The sequence below is a fragment of the Pseudochaenichthys georgianus genome, chromosome 21, assembly GCF_902827115.2.
Source record: "Pseudochaenichthys georgianus chromosome 21, fPseGeo1.2, whole genome shotgun sequence".
NCBI lineage: Eukaryota > Metazoa > Chordata > Actinopteri > Perciformes > Channichthyidae > Pseudochaenichthys > Pseudochaenichthys georgianus.
This window is the reverse complement of record NC_047523.1, coordinates 34,502,559-34,519,185: the sequence shown is the minus strand read 5'-3', so window position 1 is coordinate 34,519,185 and position 16,627 is coordinate 34,502,559. Positions and strand designations below refer to the sequence as shown.

Sequence of the window (16,627 nt, the reverse complement as noted above, 5' to 3'; positions counted from 1 at the left end):
AGGTGTGAGACACAAAGTATAGTATATTCTGAATTGCACAGAAAACATGATGGGATGAAAAACCTCATTCCAGCAGATGCTTCACTTTAATTGGCTCATTCAACACTTAGACAAACCACCAGTGAGAATGAACATATTATTAACCGCAAAGCCTTTACCTGTTATTCCACAATAAAGTTAAGTCATAGAACCATGTCTGAATGAATGCTGAGGCCCACGCAGCTGTCCTCTGTGGTGCTTTTGTACAACAATGCTTGGGCATCACTGTGCGCGTTCCCTGCCAACATAGAGTGAACCAGAGAGAGGGAGAGAGAGGGAGGGAGACTGGGAGAGAGGCGGGCTGTGCCTCAGTGAGGGAGTCGTGTCGTCGTCGGAGCGGGTTGCTCTACCACATCAGACTCCTTCTAACCCTCCGCGCCGGAGGAGCAAGGAGGAACCTCTCCTCTGTTTTCCCTCTCTGCGGACACACGGATAATAACCGCACCACGGCTGGGAAGATGGTTTTTCTGCTGCATATGGTTTCCCTTTACACTCTGAGCGTCTTCCGCGGAGCGTCCGCCGCCACTCACTGTGAGTATTCTACCTAACTCACCTGTAAGCTGCCCTGCTCCACGGTGCGCAGGCTGATGTGCGGAATCGGAATAGGATCTGAAGTTTTGACGCCCGGCTGGTACCTTTGTCCTCCTGGTGTTGCGCACGAGGCATCGTCGCAATCACACATGTAGCTCTTGATCATTTTAAATGTACTTGAGCAACACTTTGTGTCAGTATCGCGCGGAGAACAAGTTGTTCATCCTTGCCTTTATTCCTATTGAGCAGAGTGGGATAATGTTGTGCGATGAAGGTCAAGCAAACATTTATTTCCCTTCACAAGTCAAAGGCAGTCTGGAGGGGCTGTGCTCACTCTGCAGCCCCAGGGTACTCCTGGGGTTATTCAGCACACAAAGCTGTTTTTATTAACGAGTGAGTCTTTAGACATGTTTTGCTGGTGTGTGTGTGTGCGTGTGTGTGTGTGTGTGTGTGTGTTTGGGAGCGGGAACTGCTGACTGGCCACAGCTGTACACTGCACAGACAGCTGCTGTTATACTGGTCGACTCCTACGTGGAAATAGCATGCACTCAACCTGCCTGCTGGAGCCTCAACAAAAGGCAGACTGCCTCGCTCCCATGGGAGTTTTCATTTTAAATATGAAGCTGTACAGCTTTAGCTTCGGTTGAATTGCTTGAGATGATTCATCATTAATATGTGTGGCACAGTATGTGGAAATTAAAACGGCTTTGATAAACATGTCAATCATTAAGTATTTTTTTGAAGAAGCAAAACATATTCACAAAACATGTTTTCAGCTTCTCAAATAAGAGGGAATACTTTTTTTCTCCTCTCGATTTATTAACTAGGTTTTGAATATGGTTAGTTGTACAATTGTTATATTTTATTGACTATATAAAATAACCAGCAGTTTATTTTATACTTAAAAAATGTGGTTAAGGCCCTACTATCTCTATATATCTTTTTGAATGTATTTATCATTAACCCATGTTGCAGACATGTCTTACAGTGCACACATCCAGGTGAAAACCCATCATACTATAACTCAAGACACGTCCTGCAGTGTGAAGCTAAAAGTATGTTGGGGACACACCTAGTTGAGGGGTGTCCGATATGAGGTCTCCCATAGTGATATATACGGGTGTGTTGGACTGCATCACTTTTACAGTAGCTATATGTGGATGTATTAAAGTGGCCACTGAGTGGATTGTTGTTTTTACAGTAGATAAGATATTCATAAAACAATGCCCGACTCTAAGTGGAGTGACAGTAACATATGCTGCATCTACCAATAGCTAACAAGTGTCAATGTAAATTAGCTTAATTTGCATCACATGCACTGCTGATGTATAACGTGGAAAATAGTGAATATAAGACAGAAGAAATGTTAATTAAAATACAACATTCCATTATGAGAACAGTCATAAGTCATATAGCAGTGATATAAGAGCTCATTCTGTCACTGTAGGTTTTATTACAAGACCAAGCTGGAATAGTCACACATGTTTTTTATCGCTGTGTTTTGTTCCTGTCACTTTCTGATTCATATTCCCCTTTAGTTTCCCCTCATGTAGCTGGTGTTGCTAGATTTCTTTACCTGAAATACATCTTAGAGAAGGTTGTGTTGTAACATAACATTTGCATTTTTTGATTAACCCTTAAAAGGTTTCCTTATTATCATGTGGGATATATGTATTTGAAATGCTATGTCCATTTGTGAAATGGATACAATAACAGTGACATCGGTGTTATAACATTGTAATAAGGGAGTCCTTTTGGTGTAATATGGGTGTAATAATGGCATTACATTGGTATACTAAGGGTGTTATAATGATGTAACAGTGTAATAACATAGTAATATGGGTGTAACAGGTGTGTAATAGGGATCTATTAATATGTGGGTGTAACAACAGTGTAATATGGGTTAAATGTACAAAATACAAACTTAAATGTAATTTTTAAAACTATTGAATGCCCTTTGAAGGGTGAATTGCTGCTGGACAAAAGTAATTCCTAACCAACTCAGTACTTTTTGTCACATCTAATGTACTGATTTAATGTAAGGTAATTCATACTCCTTGGAGGATTAGTCGCTCCATCTCTTCTCGCACAACTTTAGGTCAAAATGTCATCTTTGCATACAATAAATTACCTTATTTAAAATGGTAATGTCATGTACGCATTTCTATATTATCGCAGGCTCCCAAAGGGATACACGTTTCTTATTTGACTGTATTGACTCCATGACCTGTGCTTCCAGCGGCACCCTTTGAATAAGCTAGTCAAAGAGTAACACAATCATTATTTTGGTGCTATTAAAATAAATTGAGCATAGCGGAGCTGAAGACCTTTAGTGCCCTTTCGTGTCATGTTAAAAATTAATAAATGATTATACCAGAGGCGTGACATCATTTGATCTTTGGGTTTATGTTTGCTCTCTGAGGGCGAGTGTGACACCATGGGGTTTAAACAGTTTATGTTAAGGTGATGAACTGAGCTAAACTGACAGCTGCATTACTCATTGATGGCAGTCCTGTGGTTCTCAAATGTGTGCAGTGATGGGCTCTGACATGCTGTGCAAAGTGAAATGATGAGACGCTCCTGGAGGTCAAAGAGCCGCTCTCGTATTTACCAGTGAGAAACAAAAGCAGGGGAGCAGAGATGTGTCATGGCTGGTTTATGAAGCCGTCGTCAGCTGGCAGCAACTTCCTGTCAGGTCCTCTGCACTTTATTTGGCTATTTAAAGAGACAAGTGCGTCACTGGATATGTCAGCGGTCGATCTGCCATTTTCAGCTTGAGATACTGTATTGGCGTGACCTTTACAGTAATTGCCAAATAACTGGCAACAGAGAAGCAGTTCACAAATGTATTGATATAACTTTTATTTGATTTGCTGTGTTGCTCTGTGTGTTATCAACAGCTTTATTGTCCACTTGTAGAAATATGTGTTGACATCTACAAACCACAAGGCTCTCCTGAAATCATATCAGTGGAATAAAAAGTGAGAACACTGAGGGTTGACTGCTTTCTTTCAACATAGATGTCTCCATGTTTTTTTAATGACTTTACCTGCACCTCTGAGCAGAGTGGTTTTATATGTGCCACTTATAAAGATATATTGTAAGTTAGCACTCTTTTTACGTGCCTTATAATAAAAAAAACTGATAATGGAGGGGTATTTAGAGCTTCTTATTTTGGGATCCAGAATGCTGTGACTTTAGACATTCAGACATCAAGTCAGCTCCCTCACTGTCTTGTCAGGAGTTGGATGGAAAAGTTGGTATTTTTGTTGTTACCATAGTGAAACACTTCTTAAACTTAGCTTAACTTGTGGCTCGGGGCTACTTCCCACCAAAAAGTAGGAATGTGATTTTATTATAACTCCCAAGTTGTACCTGCAGAGTTGGAAGGTAATGCAGATGTGAACGTGGTGGACACTGCTACGCTGTTGAACAGTAGGCTGGCTGCTCGTTGTTAGCAACATGTTTTGTTTACTGTTTCTTTCTAATCAGCTTTAATACAGAAGATGTAGCATTACGATACGAGTAATTGACTGATAGTAATTGACTGATAGTAATTGAGTGATAGTAATTGAGTGATAGTAATTGACTGTAGTAATTGATTACAGCAATCTACACACATTCGTATCTTGGGGCTTCAACTGATGGTCTGTTTCCTTTCCGAGTCAGCCAATTATGTATTGATTAATTGATTTATCATTTGATCCGCTTGAAATAGGGTCAACACAAAGTCCCGGAGCCTAAGATTATTTGTTTTAATTGCTTGTTTTTTTACTTGAGAAAATAATTGTAATGGTGACTAATTGATTCAGTGATAATGTGTCGTGATAAACGTGATTGTCACATCCTGCTTGGCATTATGGTTTGTAACGATGCGCCCATTGTACAGTATTCTTCTCCGGATACGGCATAATTCCTATAATTAGCTTTCCCTGGCGCATCACCTTGAGTATGCATTATGCCAAGGTCCTGTCATATGGGCCAAAGTGAGACTTCTTTTAAGGGAATAGTTCCTGCCATGCGTGGATACACGAGCCACTCGGCTGGAAAGCTTTTATTACCAGATGATATGACGTTCTTCACCACAGGTCTGTGGGAGGAATATTGCTCCGCTCTCAGTGTTTCCCCTCGCAGCAGGTGGAGACCGCTGCACCAGGCATTTATCTTTCATAAGCCAGAATCTCTTTCCGGTTTAGCAAAGCACCACACACACACACACACACACACACACACACACACACACGCACACACACACACACACACACACACACACATATTTACTTAAAATGCCATGCTTCAAGTTAGCGAGCAGATACTTCAGAGCTAATTATTTCCCATCTGAAGCACCTGAACGTGCTGTGGCATTCGGCATCACAGCAGAGGTGAGGGTGCGTGTGTGTGTGTGTGATGGAGGAGACGCAGCTGCACATTCACTCGTCTAATGAATGTGAAGCAGGCACTCAAGGAACACCTACCGCTGTACATATTCAAGGCCTGATGAATTGATCAAAAGTTAAATGAGGCAGAGCAATGCCTTGTGACAGTAAGGCAATTTTCCTCATGTTTAAACATATATAGCATTTCTTCTGGGAGACAAAACCAACTGGACGCAACGTGGAGGAATGAAAAGATTCCAGCATATTCAGGAATAGTATATAATTATGCACCGAGGATTATGCTTCTTCTCATCATCTTGATCCTATAGAATATAGGCGGTGGTGGCGAAGTCGATAGGGACTTGGCTTGGCAAATGGAAGGTCACCAGTTCAAGTCCCGGCAAGACCAAGTGCTACCGAGGTGTCCCTGAGCAAGGCACCACACTGCTCTCCGGGCGCCGTTCAAAATGGCAGCACACTGCTCCTAACACTAGGATGGGTCAAATGCTGAGAAACAATTTCCCCACGAGGGATTAATAAAAGTCTTATCTTATAAGGTTTTGTCTGAAATGTTTGAAAGCTAGCCTATAATGACTCTTTTATGGTTATTATTATTTATATTTAGTTTTATTCTGCTATGCCATACTGAATTTTAGTTCTGCAGTTTATAAGAAAAATAATTGCATCCTCATATGGACTAAAAATAATGAGCTCTTAAAATAATAACCCACCTGCAGCAGGATAACACATTTAGCAGCATTTTCCAACCCTGTCTCCTAAACATGACGTTCCCACAGAACTGAACTGCATTCTCAATTACCATTAGCTAGAAACGTATTTTATCCCACGTTGCGTTTGATATGTAGAAAATAAACGTATTTGAGATACGTTCATATCAAACGTCACGTGGGAGACAATACGATTCTAGCTAATGGTAATTGAGAATGCAGTTTAGTTCTGTGGGAACGTCATGTTTAGGAGACAGGGTTGGCATGTTCATACTAACTATTGGATTCTTTTTTGAAAAACCTTGAAAACTTAAAAGTGAAAATACTTTTTAAAAAATGGAAACACATTTGATATACAGTACTGGCAGTTTCTACGTTTCTATACATCCTAATTTCGGGGTTGTTAGCCATCACAAAACAACAAGATTAGTTTTCCCATCCAGATCCGCCTCTGTCCGAGTGACTGGATGTTCAAAGCTGAAGTTGAATACGAAGCACTCAGCACTACAGAGAACTGTGTTTATTTGGATACATTGAGCTAATAGAGCATTTCAGAGCTCTCTGTATGATCTGTGTGTGACTGACTGACTGACTGACTGCAGCGCTGCAGAGACATGAAAAGAAGACTTTTACAAAGGTTCATTTTATCTCGGTCAAAGCATGTTGTTCCTTCTGATGCATTAGCCGCGTTCACACTGCGGTACTTTTCCCACAAAGGTTCATGCGAACTTAGTTCCTGATCGCGTTCACACCAAAAAGAGCCGGTACTAAAAGTAGTTCATGCGAACCTTTTTACCCGCTCGAAAGTCCCTGCTAGAGAGCAGGGACTTTCGAGCGGCTCTTTTTTGAGAAAAGAGCTATATTCCTGATTGGCTGGGCGAATTGCAAACCACGCCCCGTAAAACTCCCAAAAAGTTTTGTGAAGCCGCCATTTTATTATCCTCGCATTAGCATTATTAGCATTAGCATTAGCCCAGCGCAGAAACGCAGAGAGACTAACTTATGGCAACACAAAATAAAACATGGGAGCGGTGGAGATGAGGAGGTGTCGGCGTTCTGGCGATTTACTCGGAAGGCTTCAGTAGAAGCTGCTGGGAGTCCCAGCAGCTTCTACTGAAGCCTTCCCCAACTCCGGGGACTTCCGGCCGGGGACTTTGGGCGGCAGTATACGCCGTGAAGTGGTTTGTGGCCTGCCAGTAAACCCAAAGCAGAAGAAGAAGAAGTGACGTCAGCGGCTTCATTTGCCTAATCCACCCCCAGGGACTTTTTCTGGTGTGAACGCGTTCTGTACTTAGTTCATGCGAACTAAAGAGTTCGCATGAACTAAGTTCGCATGAACCTTTGTGGGAAAAGTACCGCAGTGTGAACGCGGCTATTGCTATTGAGGTATTAGGCTTCGTGATGTGGAGATACAGACAGATGCTGCTGCCACCATATCAAGGTTTCTAACTATCTATCCATCTATCCATCCATCTATCTGTCCATCTATCCATCTATCTATCTATCCATCTATCCATCCATCTATCTGTCCATCTATCTATCCATCTATCCATCTATCCATCTATCCATCTATATCCATCTATCCATCTATCCATCTATCCATCCATCTATCCATCTATCCATCTATATATCTATCCATCTATCCATCTATCCATCCATCCATCTATCCATCTATCCATCTATATATCTATCCATCTATCCATCTATCCATACATCTATCCATCTATCCATCCATCTATCCATCTATATATCTATCTATCCATCCATCTATCTATCTATGCATCTATATATCTATCCATCTATCCATCTATTACATTGCATTTAGCTGACGCTTTTATCCAAAGCGACTTACAATAAGTGCGTTCGACCAACAAAATACAAACTTGAAGAAAACAGAATCATATAAGTACATCAGGTTTCATAGAGCTAAAACATTTCAAGTGCTACTCAACTGGCTTTAGGTAAGCCAGTCCTTTATTAGTGCTTTGTTAATAGTTCTATCGCTCGAAGTGGAGTCGAAAGAGATGAGTTTTCAGTCTGCGCCGGAAGGTGTGTAAGCTATCTGCTGTCCTGATTTCAATGGGGAGCTCATTCCACCATTTTGGAGCCAGGATAGCAAACCCACGTGTTTTTGCTGATGGGAACTTGGGTCCCCTTCGCAGCGAGGGTGCAGCGAGCCGTTTGGTTGATGCAGAGCAGAGTGCACGTGCTGGGGTGTACGGTTTAACCATGTCCTGGATGTAGGAAGGGCCAGATCCATTCGCAGCATATCTATCTATCTATCCATGTATCCATCTATCTATCCATCTATCTATCCATCCATCTATCTATCTATCTATCTATCTATCTATCTATCCATCTATCTATCCATCATCTATCTATCCATCTATCCATCTATCTATCTATCCATCATCTATCTATCCATCTATCCATCTATCTATCCATCCATCTATCTATCCATCTATCCATCTATCCATCTATCTATCCATCCATCTATCTATACATCTGTCTATCTATCTATCTATCCATCTATCTATCCATCTATAGATGGATAGATAGATGGATAGATAGATGGATAGATATATCTATCCATCTATCTATCCATCTATCTATCCATCCATCTATCTATCCATCTATCTATCTATCTATCTATTTATCCATCTATCTATCTATCTATCCATCTATCCATCTATCTATCCATCCATCTATCCATCTATCTATCCATATATCTATCTATCCATCTATCCATCTATCCATCTATCCATCTATCTATCTATCCATCTATCCATCCATCTATCTATCCATCTATCTATCTATCCATCTATCCATCTATCCATCTATCCATCTATCTATCTATCCATCTATCCATCCATCTATCTATCCATCTATCTATCTATCTATCCATCTATCTATCTATCTATCTATCTATCCATCTATCCATCTATCTATCTATCTATCCATCTATCCATCTATCTATCCATCTATCCATCTATCCATCTATCCATCTATCCATCTATCCATCTATCTATCCATCTATCTATCTATCTATCCATCTATCTATCTATCCATCTATCCATCTATCTATCCATCCATCTATCTATCTATCTATCTATCTATCTATCCATCTATCCATCTATCTCTTATTTTACATTACAATATCAATATAAATGTTTCTTTGTAGAATAAAAAGGTCTATCTGGGATTTTATTGAGAATATTTCAGATTAATACAACAATTAGAAAGGGTAATTTGATGTTGCTGTTATTGTAAATGAAAAACCCTTAGCACAAACACCATCACATCAATGCTAAAAGCTTTTCACAGACGTGGTGTCAAAGCCCTTGACAGCAGACACATGTGTATAATGTCACACTATGAATCATCACATTGCCTCACTTTAGGAGATTGTGTGAATTGTCAGGCTGTATATGTGTGTCCTTTTGTTGTGCTCTGCAGATCAAGAACAACACACTTTAGGAAGGAAACGGACACATGATATAAGAGTCGGTAGAGAAATCATTGATAATAGCTTATAACCATGACCAATGAAAACACATGTGAAGCTGATACTTTCAATGAAATACCTTTAACTAATAGTATTTTATCAATGCTAAACGCTTTTCACAGACACCAAGATACGTAGAAATTCTTTAAAGCAGATGCATATATATATCATTTCATAATATTCATCATTGCCTAGCTTTAGTAGACTGCGTTAAACTGTCTTCAAAGGGCTATAGCTGCATGCTCTGCAGATCCAGAACAAAATGCTTTTTAATCGTAATGAATAAGAAGAAAGTGGACACGTGATATAAAACTATTTAGGCAAGGCAAGTTTATTTATATAGCACTTTTCAACACAAGGCAGTTCAAAGTGCTTTACAAAAAACGAGAAATAATTTCTGACCGTTCCCTCGGGAGCAGAAAAAATCTATTGTGATGAATGTGGCGCCAGTGGAGGCCTTTCCATTTCCAGCTGCATTGGTCACGCAGCGAGGCTGCACCAATCCCTAATCTATAGACTGCAATGAATATGCTTCAAATAGCTATAGAGTCTGCAAGTTCCATCCTCTATTTATTTTCAGTGTTCCTGGCACAGGCTCTTTAAAAGGATTATCAACACCCACTGTCTATCGACTGCGCCAATGAGATTGATGCAATAATCAGCAAGGGGACGCTCGCAGTGATGGAAAACGAGTCAGAAAATATTTGGAACGTGTCAAATATAAAGAAAGAAATAATAATCCAAGGCCTGTTCGCTCCGTAGCCAGATTTCACATTATGTATAGCACTGTTTATTAGTTTATGTAATTACATGGTGTGACAATCCTCAGAATCAGACACAGTCCTGCATTTTTACACTCTATGATTTGATATTGATTACGATGCTTTCATAGAGGGCTGAAATGAACCTTTGCTCACAGGCTCAACGTGCACACTTAGAGATAAGGAAGCTGCACTGTGACGCAGTATTTCAGAAAACAATCCCCTTTAAAATATGTATGCCAGCGTGTCTAATCAATGACATTAAGATCAAATACAATGCTTATAGGGGGGGTGCATTAGTCTACATGTGAACAGATTAGAAACAGACGCTTTTTGTCTTTTAATTTGATGGAATTCTTGTGTTTTCTAACAGTGTGAACACAAGGATTTACTGTGGGGGGTTTATGAAGCCCGGACTCTGCCTGTTGCAACAGCTTTTAGCAAATAAATATCTCAAAACAGATTGAGGGCAGCACCATGACACAGCCATCATATCTATAAATGTGTGGTGTCTTGAGTGGCTGCCCATGCACGACCTTACTCACACACCATACGCTATATAAAGCCACAAGGCCAAAACTCAATCAACTCCTTGCACTGGTGTGAAACCTCCTGAACTTCCCTTCCCTCGGAGAAACTGGTTACAAAAGCCTCTTTTTTTAAATCCATACCACTCCACGAGAAACCCACTCTCTCCAAAGATGTGTTCCTCTTGTCTCAAGGTCTAAATCGATACCTGTTCTTAATACTCTGAAGAAAATGTTGCTTTGATAAATATAATTATTTTATTTATGATTTTTTGGAGCATTTGAAAGATGTGACAATACAGAAGGGATTCATACAGCCCGCAATAGATGTATTCATATCCAAATGTTACTTGATAGGCTTGGGTGATATGATAAGGAAATCGTTGAACACTATATTGGTGGGCCAAAAGAATCCTCACGTCTCCACTATTGCAAAAAGATGTTCAGTTATGCAAACCTCTATGTGCTATATGTACTGTAGTCTGTTTCGTTGCTCTTGATTTCCCTTTGCTTTACCAACAAGTTGTAGAGTATTAAAACCAAAAGCAACAACATGTTAGCATCGACTGCGCTTAATTACCCATGTAGTCCAAAAAGGAAACATGTCCGCCCTCATTAGAAAAAATGATGCACCTATTTGGTGATTATTCAATTTTGGACCAAACAACTAAGGAGAACCTAACAACGTGAAAGGAGGGACTTGAATGTTTTGCACTTTACAAGTCAGGACTAAAGATGGAAACATCACAAAGCTTTCCATCTTGAAATTCACCATAGAACATCATTTGTAAGTATGCACTGAAAAAGCAGCTGGACATGCAGTACACTCCTACCACTGTAATCAATTTCCCCTCAATCATTGTGGCAAAGAAAAGAACATGTAAAAATAAATGTCAACGACAATGGCTAAAATGTACGAGGGTAGTTACAAGGAGCATTAGAGGAACACATGTATTGCTTAATAATAGTTATTTTCTACTATGTAATTATTCATGTTGAGAACGTATTTATACACAATGTGGTCCACTGAAGAAAACTTGTATTTTGGGAAGAAAAGATCTGTGTTATACTCAGTTAATTCAAAAAAATTATACATGTGGTAATGATTAAAAATAACATAAATTGAGCATTTTGAATTATTGATTTCAGCATGCCCTAAAGTTAAATAGCAATTATTGGCCAAACATTATGGCCACGTATTGGTATTGCAACATATGTGTCTCCATATATAAATAGTTATATGTCTCCATCTCTCAGTTCAGCTGTCTTTGGAAGGTAATTTAGATATCGCCATTTCAATATCGCCCAATCCTATCAATTCCATTTTTAAGCCAACACCCTCATTTTGGGAAGGTACGTACAAATAAATCCTGAACTGAACACAGTTAAAAAATGGTTATTATATTACTAAAAACCATTATAATGATATTACTAGATTAAAATAGCATTCCTTTCCCTTCTTATTACATCAGAAATACTGTATATCATCAATGTCATTACCAAGACACTGTCCCCTAGTGGTTAATAAACGACTTTGTTAATTACCACAGCACTACCCATTATTACCCATTTGTTAACAAGATTAAAACCTGGTCTTTACCAAGCTGATGTTTTAAATACTTGTGGAAATCATTCAGAAAATTACCACAAATCCAGCTCCACTACGGTCCTGAATCAAGGCTGAATAATTAATGTTTGTTAGAAGAGATGTGTATAATCAGTAAAGCTGTCGATCCTGCAGTAAAACATCGCGCAGGCTGCCTGTAAATGTGTAAAGGTCCCTTTAGATTATATGCAGTGTTCAGAGAAATGAAGTGCTACAGTAAACCAGCCCGTGTTTCTCAATCACTTGTATCGATGTGCGCTTCCTTGAATTCAGCCAGCGTTTGGGACTAATTGTCAACTGATACCTTGGCTCCAGAGGTCACGGAGCCCCGAAGCCTGAGTGCATGCATGGTATCATATGAAGCTTCATCGATACCACACAGAAGTCTGAGGCCACTGTGTTACGTGATACTATCGCTGCCCCTTTGATATTATCGACTCTGTGGTCTGTGTTGAACGTGTGCAGCCTCCAACAGAGAGCCTTTGTTCTTCTGATGCTAATCACGGCGGATCATTTGTTATACATGTGTCTTTAAGTGTTTTATTGCCCTCAGACAACTATCAAGATGTGTATGTTTTCATGTTCAATTATGTATTTATTTTTAATATTATTTATTATATATTTGTATTTAATTTGTAAATGTTCAGTGTTGTAGATTAAATTAGGTACTTTATTCATTCTAAATTGGGATACTTTTTTCGTCACAGCAGCATGTTAACAAGATTTACACAGGAGTTTAAAATATAATACAATTTCAATAAAATAAATAATAAACTGAAACAGTATCTAAATAACACACAATTCAAAATAGAATAAGTTAGAATAGACTACCATCTGCTATTGTTTAACCTCTAAGTAATTACATTAAATATATTTTAGAATTGACAGGAATTATACAGATTATAATTAATTTCAATACATACATTTAAAAAAATATGAGTATTTAAATCAAATCAAATAGATTTAAATGCTTAAAAATAAACTCTACCATGATTAATTTCTGTGAGTGTACTACTAAGACAAAATATATAAACATAGGGGACCATATACAAGTAGTTGGAGTTTTTCCTATTTAAATTGAAATGCGGTGAGGAAGAGGAAAAAGCAAGCAAGATATGGTGAATAAAGAAACTCTGTAGCTAGTGTTATGCAGGTTGATTTAACAGAATACAACAAAACCATTAGCATCCATTTTGTTATTAATCATCACCAGTGTAGCAATGGTTGAAGTGGAGAATATTAAAGTAATAATTTATTGTTTTAAACATCCCCATGGCCTTTATGGGTTTTGTGTTATTGGGACATTAGTCAGAATAATCACATTAAAGCTTTGACCAATTCCAGACTGTACTTTTTAAAACACATGCTGTGGTAACTTGTAAAAAGCATTAGACATTTGAAAGACGATTATAAATCCCATTTATTTGTGTTACATAGTTTTGTTTCATGCTGGTTTTTAAAGTATTTTTTTCTACCCTTTTATCAATTGTATCATTTATTTGCAGTTTGTTCTCATTGTCCCAGCATGTAGTCATGAGCGAATAAACTAATGCTCTTTTATTTATAAAAAAAGGATTGATTGTTAAAGGAAACCAGCAGAATTTGCAGCTCTTGTTGTTGAACATACATTGATTACAAAGTGCTTCATGAGCTCTGCAGTGATGGAGGACCTAATGTGCAAGAGGAGACAGGACTACCGCATGGGCCATTAGTTATTCAGAATATAAATCTAATTCAAGACTTCAGCTTTAGTGAATAACATGGAATTATGGTAAATAATATAATCATTTAAAACCTCATTCTTAAACCAGAACTTTTAACTGTATTTTCTTACAGTAAAACAAGTACTTTCTTTTGCGTGGAAATATGACATAAACTTGTGTGTGGCGGATCAGCTGCAGTTGCATATCCTTAATTTAATGCATTGCAAAGTATTCTCTTAATCTGCTCTGACTAATGCAATTAAACACATCTAGAAAGTTTTGTACAGGACATGCTCTTACATATTAATCTGGGTACGTCTCTTTATGTATGCATGCAGAAAAAGATTATATATATTTATGTTTTTGTATCCATGTAGTGTTGTGCAAATAAAATCATCAATACAATAATTTTGTAAAAGTTGTATCTACAAAGTTACCAGTAGCTTTTAAATTGATATAAAACAGTAACAAGTACAATAGTTACCAATGAAAGTACAAACAATGACTCAACGTTAAAATGTTTCAGAAATAAATGTATTTTAAAACATGAATTGTTCTATTTCACCACTGATTATTAACTTGTAAATAATTTATAATTGATCAGCAGCAGTCAAATATCTGCAAGAAATAATGAAACCAACAATCAGTTCACTTCTACATCATCTCATCTCTTTACAAATTCCCTAAGAGTTTATTCTACTTTTGCAAATCTTGTCGAGCTATGCATGTCGGTTGAAGTCTGATATTGCAGCTGTAACTTAATCACATGGGTTTGATCCACCCGGGAGAGTTCAGAATGAGATCACCGCTAAACCCTTCAGACAATCTCCACTGCAAGTCATATTTTTAGGAAATCCCTCTGGCATTATCTCATATCCAAACAGTTTGTACATCTCCCAAGACTCAACAACCAAGAGGAATCTCAGGCTTCCTCATCCAACGGGCCATGTCTATTTGATTTGGGCGTGTAGTCTTCTTCAGCTGCGATTATTCCTCTCCAACTAGAGCTTGAAACATCCAGCCCATGTGTGTCACAGAAGCACTTTGTTGTGATAATTGAGTTTGATTTATTTGTGGAGCACCATCTGTTTGTGCACCTAGGTTAAGGCATACTTGCTAATGAGAAGAGAAGAATATTTTAAAGGGGGCTGTATGTACATTACGGCTGAGTCAATGCCACTAACAAACACTGAAGTACTGGTGGAAAACATGAAGTACATTTAGTCAAGTAAATCAGGCTGTACATATGGTGAGCATTATAGAAGCAAAGCTACCTAAAAGTATATTGTTGGATTAGGAATGTCTACCTGAGCAAAAAGTGTAGACTGTAGCTATGTGTGCTGTAATCCAATGTATCATGTGTTATATAGTTAAGGAAGGTAAAGCAATAGCAGTACCTAAGCTGGATCTGTTGAACTGGATGCTGCGACGATCTGTACGAAGTGATATCGGGTTGGTCCAACTAGAGGAGTGAAGCGCAAATAATTAGCTGATTAGAATCAGAATCAGAAACAGGTATATTGCATAGGTTTACACATACAGTACGAATATCTTGGACAATGTTATAGTGGGGGTGTCAAATCCGGCAGCACCAACACCTGGTCTGCCACATGTGAAAGCCCCTCTTTAGTTTCTCACCTGCTGAGCCCAGAGTAAAATGACTTGTGTGCACAAACAAAATGTGGGGGGCCCTGCCCCTGAGCTCCCCTAGCATGTTTTGGACCTCTGCATTTACAAAATCCTGGGTACGGGCCTGGTCATAGTGCTGGCCTTTGTCATTGAAGCAAACATTTGTAGTGTTCAAACTGGGGTCTCAAACATATTTTCCTATAATGACTCACATTAGGAAAGATGTCTATTTAAATATAGGTAAATACAGTTCCAAGTACGAACTCTGGAGGCCCTTATTTAAATCCTAATCGCATCCAAAGTTATTTTCCCTCCTCAATTAATTCGAATGAGCCAACGTGGAAGCGACGTGGCAGCTGGGAGGCGGGATTTAAGGAATACCCAGATACGGAAGTTTCCGATAATTTTGTCCTCAGCGGTCTAATTATTTTTGGTTTTACGTTGCCACTGAGCAACTTTTATTGTAAAGAACAGAGCACATTACAACGCTGTATCCAGCGTTCTTATTAAATCCATGGTTTTCACAGTTAGCTCCGTCAGCACAGTTGCTACTGTTAGCTTCATTAGCCTCCTGCTCACCTGTCGTGATGATGAGAGCCGTGTGGAGGCAATCCTTCAATCATGGATCTGCTCTGAATTTTCGGATTTTAACAAGTTGAGGAACAGGTTTGAGGTACTTGTCATTCCTTTACTTATTTCTATATTATTAATTCTACTTTATACTGCACTACATTTCAGCTTTTGGTAGCCTACTATTAATGTTCCACTTACCGGTACTCATATGATTCATACCCTTCCTGTCAAGTAAAAATAATTAATCATAAACTTAACGATTTCATTGAAATGTAGCGTGGCGTATGTACGAATCCCTCTTGCATCAGGTGCATTTTCACAGACTGAAAATAGGCCTTGCTTTCGGATATAGTAATAAGTTGAGTTTTTAGAGATGCTTGATTCTTACAGGTTCTCACCCTGTAGGATATACAACTACCCAACAGTAGCCTATACAAATATGCATAAACAGCCCCAGCAGTAAATGTAACATACACGTTAATGCAACAGTAATGGAATCCAAAAGCATCTTGTTTTATAGTTAACAAACATTAAAAGGGAATATTTTACCTCAAAATTACTACTTATTTTTGATTATTTATGTTAATTTTGTAAGTAATACTTTTTAATTTAGCAAGACTTTGGCGTATTTTCACAGTGTTATAAAGGG

General features: G+C 38.6%; 1 protein-coding gene across 1 annotated transcript in view; it reads left to right on the top strand.

The window, feature by feature from the left end:
• Positions 1-369: 369 nt before the first annotated feature.
• cntnap5a (contactin associated protein family member 5a) overlaps positions 370-16,627 on the top strand; it is a 114,270-nt gene continuing 98,012 nt past the window's right edge. The window contains exon 1 of the mRNA XM_034110655.2: positions 370-570. Coding sequence (XP_033966546.1) covers positions 498-570 — 73 coding nt within the window. The 5' untranslated portion in view covers positions 370-497. The remainder of the gene's footprint in view (positions 571-16,627) is intronic.